The sequence below is a fragment of the Biomphalaria glabrata genome, chromosome 7 (assembly GCF_947242115.1).
Source record: "Biomphalaria glabrata chromosome 7, xgBioGlab47.1, whole genome shotgun sequence".
In the NCBI taxonomy this organism is placed as follows: domain Eukaryota; kingdom Metazoa; phylum Mollusca; class Gastropoda; family Planorbidae; genus Biomphalaria; species Biomphalaria glabrata.
The window spans coordinates 14,639,225-14,647,733 of NC_074717.1; the positions used below are offsets into that span (position 1 = coordinate 14,639,225).

At 38.0% G+C, this 8,509-nt stretch overlaps 1 protein-coding gene across 1 annotated transcript in view; it reads left to right on the top strand.

Annotated features, from left to right (window-relative positions):
- LOC106052990 (FMRFamide receptor-like) overlaps nt 1-8,509 on the top strand; it is a 120,479-nt gene that overhangs the window by 78,062 nt on the left and 33,908 nt on the right. The window contains exon 4 of the mRNA XM_056035526.1: nt 1,431-1,480. Coding sequence (XP_055891501.1) covers nt 1,431-1,480 — 50 coding nt within the window. The remainder of the gene's footprint in view (nt 1-1,430; nt 1,481-8,509) is intronic.

The window sequence follows — 8,509 nt, forward strand, 5'->3', positions numbered from 1 at the left end:
GAATGAGCTGTACTTGTCAGGAGAATGCGTTTCTGCAGTGAAAATAGCAAGAAAACGCTTATGGCGTCGGCGAACTTCACCAGAGAACCTTATAGCGCTGCCCCAGTTGTTTTGGTTTTCGCCGAAGGTTGAGAAATGCTGCTTTTTTTATTCTCATATTTATATATATGTATATATATATATATATATACATATATATGTGTGTGTGTGTGTGTGTGTGCGCGCGCGTGTGTGTGTGTGTGTGTGTGTGTGCGCGCGCGCGCGCTGTATGCACGTTTATGCGTAGGGTTAGGGTTTTCTGGGCGTTAGGGTTAGGGTTTGGAAAAAATCGCCCCCCCCCCCACTCCAAAGTTCTGGATCCGCTAGTGCGTTCATGTAGCCTGACATCATTGTGATTTTGAGTCCTGACATGATTGATGTTCTTTTAGCTTGACATGATTGATGTTCTTTTAGCTTGACATGATTGATGTTCTTTTAGCTTGACATGATTGATGTTCTTTTAGCTTGACATCACTGATGTTCCTGTGGCTTGACATTAATATTTTGTGGCCTTACATTACTAATGGTCTTGTGGTATTCACTGAATTTTATTTAGACTGACATCACTGCTGGGTAAGGCCCCCCATTGTCATGCGCCTCTGTTGGGAAGTACGTACTTATAATCAAATCATCCTATTGACTGCTGATACTACAAATATAAGTGCCCCTATTGTTTATAAACTGAGCTTTCATAATCCTGCGTTCAGTTCTTGTCCTCTCAGAAACTCATCCATCTGCTGAGGTGCTGTAGAGACTGTCACAGTTTGTTAGCGTATCAGACACTATCAGCGTTGGGAGAGGCCAGCTCCGGCTTGAACACCTGTTGAAATTAGAATGACCCTAAAAGTGTGTCCTAAAAGTGTGAGGGACGCAAGATTAACGATTATTATAATTATTAACTATTATTATAAAAAAAGAACATTATCATCTCCAGTCAAATTTAACATCCTGTTTAGTCAAATTGAACATAAATTCTTAAAACTCTTTTAAACAGTTAAATTCCAATTTAATCTATAAATAGTTTACATTTTTTAAAAATGGCCTGGAGATTTATCGCCAGTGTTACAATGTAATCGATGTGTCAGGTTGACCTAATCAATTTAAAAAGAAGATGGAACGCAAATCTAAAACTTTTTTTCTATAAACAAACTTTGAATAGTTACTGTTACACAATGTATGCTTAAGAAATCCCATGTCCATGAACAGACTAGTTGTTCACAGTTCACACTACATATTTACTATGCTTTGGCTCTTGGGTCTTGCACTCAGGTGAGTGTCTCATTCACAATCATGTGCTAACAATGTCTGTCATCTTACACTTTCTGTGTAGACATTCCTCGTGATGTTTGGTTGTAGTCTAACCATTGGTTTTGTTTTGTTTTTCTTTCCAGTTGACAACACTGGTGATCTTGTTCTGGAGCATCAGTTTCAATTTACCTCGGTGAGTAGGTCTACCTGCATCAGTGCTCACACTGCAATGGTACACACACGTCAAGTTCAACACAGGTCTAGCACTGCACTATAAACATAAGCGTACAGTTTAGCCCTTCACTGAACTGTATAGACATATACATTATTACAAGATAGACATATACTTTATCTATGGACTAAATAAATAGACATATACTTTATCTCTGGACTAAATAAATAGACATATACTTAATCACAAAACTGTGTGTCTTGACAAGCACTAATTCTAAAGTCACTTTGATATATAGTTTTATGAACTGTCAATATCCAGCGGATAGTTCAATACTCGTGACAATAATAGTTTGAAAATACAATAGCAATAACCCATATAATTTATCACTGCACTAGACTATGAATCGTATACAAAAATCTATTCTTGTTGTAAAGACAGTTTGCTATGATAGTATATGTCCCGCTTTATAGATAACTCTCATTTCTTAGGAACTCTAGTCTTTCAAAGTAAACATGTCAACTGGTTGAAATAGAAGAATTATATTCGAGATTTAAGACAGTGCTACTTCATTCACTAAAGAACCAAAAGGTCCAGCAGATATGACTGATAGACTTTTGAATGATTGACTTGTGACTGGTAGACTTGTGACTAATAGACTTGTGACTGATACACTTGTGATTGGTAGACTTGTGACAGACTTGTGAATGATAGACTTGTGACTGGTAGACTTGTGACAGACTTGTGACTGATAGACTTGTGATTGGTAGACTTGTGACTGGTAGACTTGTGACAGACTTGTGACTGATAGACTTGTGACTGATAGACTTGTGACTGATAGACTTGTGACAGACTTGTGACTGATAGACTTGTGACTGGTAGACTTGTGACTGGTAGACTTGTGACTGATAGACTTGTGAGTGGTAGACTTGTGACAGACTTGTGACTGATAGACTTGTGACTGATAGACTTGTGACTGATAGACTTGTGACTGATAGACTTGTGACTGGAAGACTTGTGACTGATAGACTTGTGACTGATAGACTTGTGAGTGGTAGACTTGTGACAGACTTGTGACTGATAGACTTGTGACTGATAGACTTGTGACTGATAGACTTGTGACTGATAGACTTGTGACTGGAAGACTTGTGACTGATAGACTTGTGACTGATAGACTTGTGACTGGTAGACTTGTGACTGATAGACTTGTGACAGACTTGTGACTGATAGACTTGTGACTGGTAGACTTGTGACTGATAGACTTGTGACAGACTTGTGATTGATAGACTTGTGACTGGTAGACTTGTGACTGATAGACTTGTGACAGACTTGTGACTAATAGACTTGTGACTGATAGACTTGTGACTGATAGACTTGTAACTGATAGACTTGTGACTGGTAGACTTGTGACTGATAGACTTGTGACAGACTTGTGACTGGTAGACTTGTGACTGATAGACCTGTGACTGATAGACTTGTGACAGACTTGTGACTGATAGACTTGTGACAGACTTGTGACTGATAGACTTGTGACTGATAAACTTGTTCTTTGTATGTTCTATATGAACACTTTTGTCACTCATTATTCCCCGCCTTTCACAAAGACAAGAAGGGGGCGGGGGAGGAGGGACTCCAAAGATTTGACGACTTCCACGTTTGTCTTCAGTATTTATTACTCCAGCTGAGGAGAGCTGTCCAGATTTCTTTATTGGACAGGAGAGAAAGCCCAAATAAAATAAATCTGTTTATCCAGCCAAAGTCCACTGTCTGACCTAATGGTCATAATGCTTGAGCTCTAGCGCTAAATCATAAACGTTTTGATGGGATGTCCCGAGTTGTCGGACTTTATTGAATTGGACTTCGTCCCTTTTCTTTAGCGGTGCAAAAAATGAATTCTTTTTTTTTTATTATTATTAATATTTAAACGATTCTATTTTGTGCGAGATTAGTTGATTTCAACCGAAGTAAGCTGACATCATAGCTGACATCATGGCAAGTAGCCAGAAGGAAGATGATAATGTGAATGTCAAAGATTATTTCAAGCAATTTGATCATGATTTAAATATTTCTTAGTGCTAAGGAATTTTAAGTGCATTCTAAATTTTAAATGATAAATTGCATTTTGCTCTGAATGCTAGAGTAACCTAAAAGCACATTAAGAACATACGTAGGGCGTCACAGGCCACAAGTGCAAAAAGCCAATATAACAAGAAAATTTTAAAATTTGGTTCGCGGCTTTCGTGCTTAAAAAATAGAGTTTCAAGGTGTTCAATGTGTCCAAGGTGTTCAATGTGTCCAAGGTGTTCGATGTGTCCAAGGTGTTCAATGTGTCCAATGTGTTCAATATGTTGTTTCTTAACTGACAGCTGCGTAGCTCGTAGCTTTGAGAGCGTTTGTCTATTAGTGTGACCGAATGACCAAAAGTCTGAAATGGAGGATGGACTGTGAAGTGGCCCTGGAGTTGTACTGATCAAATACTTATACAATTATTTCTGTCCTTTTGATTGGCTCTTTAAGACTTAATCTGGTGCCACTTTTAAATATGGTGGCTCTAATATAACTCAGGGAGTGTTACATGTTTCCGTGATCTCATTCTAAACAAGTCAAATCAAACGATGTTGAAATGTTCCCAGAGATGACGTCATAAATAAGGCTTGTCTTCGTGTCCGAAGATTAATAAGGAGTGCAGTATTTTCCTTGGATACGTTGCCCCAGTTGTGACCTACATATTTTGTCAGAACAATGAATAATACAGAGATGAATCCATTCTAAAACCTACACACTATCTACAGGAGCTTCCAATGTTCCTCATATATTTGTATTGGCTTGTGCCGCAGGTTTCTATGACAAATTGTGCACTCTTGAGGCCAGGATAGTACATTTTTGCAGACGTCGATGGCGGAGTTCTTTAGCACTTAACAGATTTCTTAGCTGGTTGATGGGGAGGGAAGACTCAAACGAAGTTTTATTTGGGAGGGTCACAGTGAAGACCCTCACGTCGGAAATACAAGTAATTTTTTTTTAATTCTTTGTTATTTTTGTAGCTTTACTTTTTACGTTTGTGTAGGGCATCAAAAGGAGTTGTCATATACCAATAGGTCAATGATGCCCAAAATACGGCCCGCGGGCCAGATTCGGCCCGCGACGTAGTTCCATCCGGCCTACCGAAACGTCGGCACAAAGTGGAGAAAATCCCCTCTCCAGCATAAAAAAGGTTGAAAAATGTATCGTGACTACTTCACTGTTGCTAAATGTTAAGTAGAGAAATGAATCTCTTATTTTCTGACGCGTAAAAAATATAATCGTCAAATATCACATGAATGTAGTACTAAATCTACGGGGTTGTGGTCAAATATTTTCATAACAATTTCATTTAATTTGTGTAACTTTTCGGTCATGTGGCCCGTGAGACGATTATTGGAAATTAAAATGGCCCGCAGGTCGAATAAGGTTGGGCATTACTGCAATAGGTTAATGGATTAATCGCAACATGAGATTATCAAGTAATATCTTACTATCTAGTGTACGATTTGTGTGTAAACCTTTTGTCGGGTGAGCCATATGTCGTGTGAACGAACGAATTGTATGCTGTAGAGTTGGGTGAACGAATTGTATGTTGTAGATTTAGGTGAACGAACGAATTGTATGTTGTAGAGTTGGGTGAACGAACGAATTGTATGTTATAGATTTAGGTGAACGAACGAATTGTATGTTGTAGAGTTGGGTGAACGAACGAATTGTATGCTGTAGAGTTGGGTGAACGAACGAATTGTATGCTGTAGAGTTGGGTGAACGAATTGTATGTTGTAGATTTAGGTGAACGAACGAATTGTATGTTGTAGAGTTGGGTGAACGAATTGTATGTTGTAGAGTTGGGTGAACGAATTGTATGTTGTAGAGTTGGGTGAACGAATTGTATGTTGTAGAGTTGGGTGAACGAATTGTATGTTGTAGAGTTGGGTGAACGAACGAATTGTATGTTGTAGAGTTGGGTGAACGAATTGTATGTTGTAGATTTGGGTGAACGAACGAATTGTATGCTGTAGAGTTGGGTGAACGAATTGTATGTTGTAGATTTGGGTGAACGAACGAATTGTATGTTGTAGATTTGGGTGAACGAACGAATTGTATGCTGTAGAGTTGGGTGAACGAATTGTATGTTGTAGAGTTGGGTGAACGAATTGTATGTTGTAGAGTTGGGTGAACGAATTGTATGTTGTAGAGTTGGGTGAACGAACGAATTGTATGTTGTAGAGTTGGGTGAACGAATTGTATGTTGTAGAGTTGGGTGAACGAATTGTATGTTGTAGAGTTGGGTGAACGAATTGTATGTTGTAGAGTTGGGTGAACGAACGAATTGTATGTTGTAGAGTTGGGTGAACGAATTGTATGTTGTAGATTTGGGTGAACGAACGAATTGTATGTTGTAGAGTTGGGTGAACGAACGAATTGTATGTTGTAGAGTTGGGTGAACGAACGAATTGTATGTTGTAGAGTTGGGTGAACGAATTGTATGTTGTAGATTTGGGTGAACGAACGAATTGTATGCTGTAGAGTTGGGTGAACGAATTGTATGTTGTAGATTTGGGTGAACGAACGAATTGTATGCTGTAGAGTTGGGTGAACGAATTGTATGTTGTAGATTTGGGTGAACGAACGAATTGTATGCTGTATAGTTGGGTGAACGAATTGTATGTTGTAGAGTTGGGTGAACGAATTGTATGTTGTAGAGTTGGGTGAACGAATTGTATGTTGTAGAGTTGGGTGAACGAATTGTATGTTGTAGAGTTGGGTGAACGAATTGTCGTGAACACTTTGTCGTGTAATGGACCAGGCTTATAGCTTTAAATCTCAACACATTTCCAGAGAGTGAGAGAAAGAGAGAGAGGGAGGGAGGGAGAGAGGGGGATAGAGAAAGAGAGGGGGATAGAGAGAGAAAGGTGGGATAGAGAGAGAGAGAGAGAAGGAAGGAAAGAAAAAACACCTTGAACACAACGTTAGTCTATGCAGACAGTCAGTGGTCGTACAAGTGTCAAGTTACTGCCACTACAGTTGTCTATCACTGACAACACAATTGAATATGTCCTGACCAATGTCTCTGTCTCTCCAGTGACCCGAATCTAGGACAAGGTAGTTGAACTTTTTTAACAGCGCACTCTTCAGAAGGTTGTTCATTTTAACGTCATGTTCCTTTGTGTCGTGATGTTTGTCCATTGTGACGTCATGTTCCTTTGTGTCGTGATGTTTGTTCATTGTGACGTCATGTTCATTGTGACGTCATGTTCCTTTGTGTCGTGATGTTTGTTCATTGTGACATCATGTTCCTTTGTGTCGTGATGTTTGTTCATTGTGACATCATGTTCCTTTGTGTCGTGATGTTTGTTCATTGTGACATCATGTTCCTTTGTGTCGTGATGTTTGTTCATTGTGACATCATGTTCCTTTGTGTCGTGATGTTTGTTCATTGTGACATCATGTTCACTGTGACATCATGTTCCTTTGTGTCGTGATGTTTGTTCATTGTGACGTCATGTTCATTGTGACATCATGTTCCTTTGTGTCGTGATATTTGTTCATTGTGACATCATGTTCCTTTGTGTCGAGTTTAAATCATTATTATTGTTTGGTCCGCTACTGCATGATACGTGAAGGTGTGGGGATAGTCTGACGTTGTTGCTATCATGTGGACTACCCTGTAAGCATTTAATAATCATTGTTATAAAGATATGGTTCAGTAATAGACAGGTCCAATGATTGTATAATAAGAACCACATCTCATTGTCTAGAACTAATAGCATGGAATAACGTATTGGACCTTTACTCCTTGTTCGCACATCTAGTCTTACTAAAGTTCCACAACTCTATAATATTATATCAACTTCTTTGATTCATTTTGTTTTCCGTGTTTGAAATTAAATTAATGAAGTTCAATGTACAGTGATAGACTCATCATGTTTGGTTTGGTACAATAGATAATTGTTTAAAGTTTCAACTAGATCCAAGAATGGGTGTGGGAGAAATAACGTTTTAAATTATCTAAGGGGGCGAATCCCTATATATTTAGCCGTATCTCTGAATACTTAAGGATGAATTACACTTGTTGGTATCAAAAAAAAAACTACCAGTAATTAATTGACCAATTGTGTTTTATTCATGTCTTGTCCATGCCCATGAATAATTGTGTGACGTTTCAACTTGATCTGATGACGGATGGACAGACAGACAGACGGATAGAGTGGGTTGATATAAGTTTAGTAAAAATGAATGCTTTAGTTCAAAATTATTTAAAATAGAAACTTGAAGACAAAACAAAAAACATTGTAAATATCATGTGTTAGCAACTAGTCTGTTAATGATCTTTACATGACGCTCCTGTCACCAAGAGAGCACACAAAGTCTCTACCCAAGTTTCTATATAATTTAGTTTAAAAACCAGAGCGTTATTAGTTTGGTCCTTTGGGATGTATGAACTTGGGCAAATGTTTGTCAAGATTTTAAGACTGCTCCAGCATTTTGGTCAATGTCTAGTAGCTTGCTTCAATTTTTGTCAGGAAAACGTAACGTGGCAGACTTAAGTAAACACAATTTCGTCAAGTGTCAATGAGTTTTATTTCAGTCCAGGGTACAGAAGCTTATCTCTGGGACACCAAAACCAGGGGCAAGTTTTAGGACGTGACATTATGTAAGAGAATTGTTAGAGGTATCCACGCATGAGAACATAACATGCAGAATATAAGAAAGGCGTTTTCTGATGGGACAAAAGTGTATAGAAAAATGTTGAAATCATTTTCTTAGTTAACCAAAATATTTATCGCTAGAAATCATATACACTTTTAGAAAGGCAACCTATTTAATAACCAGTATCTCTCTCTCTCGCTCTTTCTATCTATATATCTTCATATCATATTCGTAGATAGATAGGTAGATAGATAGATAGATAGATAGATAGATAGATAGATAGATAGATAGATAGATAGATAGATAGATAGATAGATAGATAGATAGATAGATATAGATATAGATAGATATAGATATAGATATAGATATAGA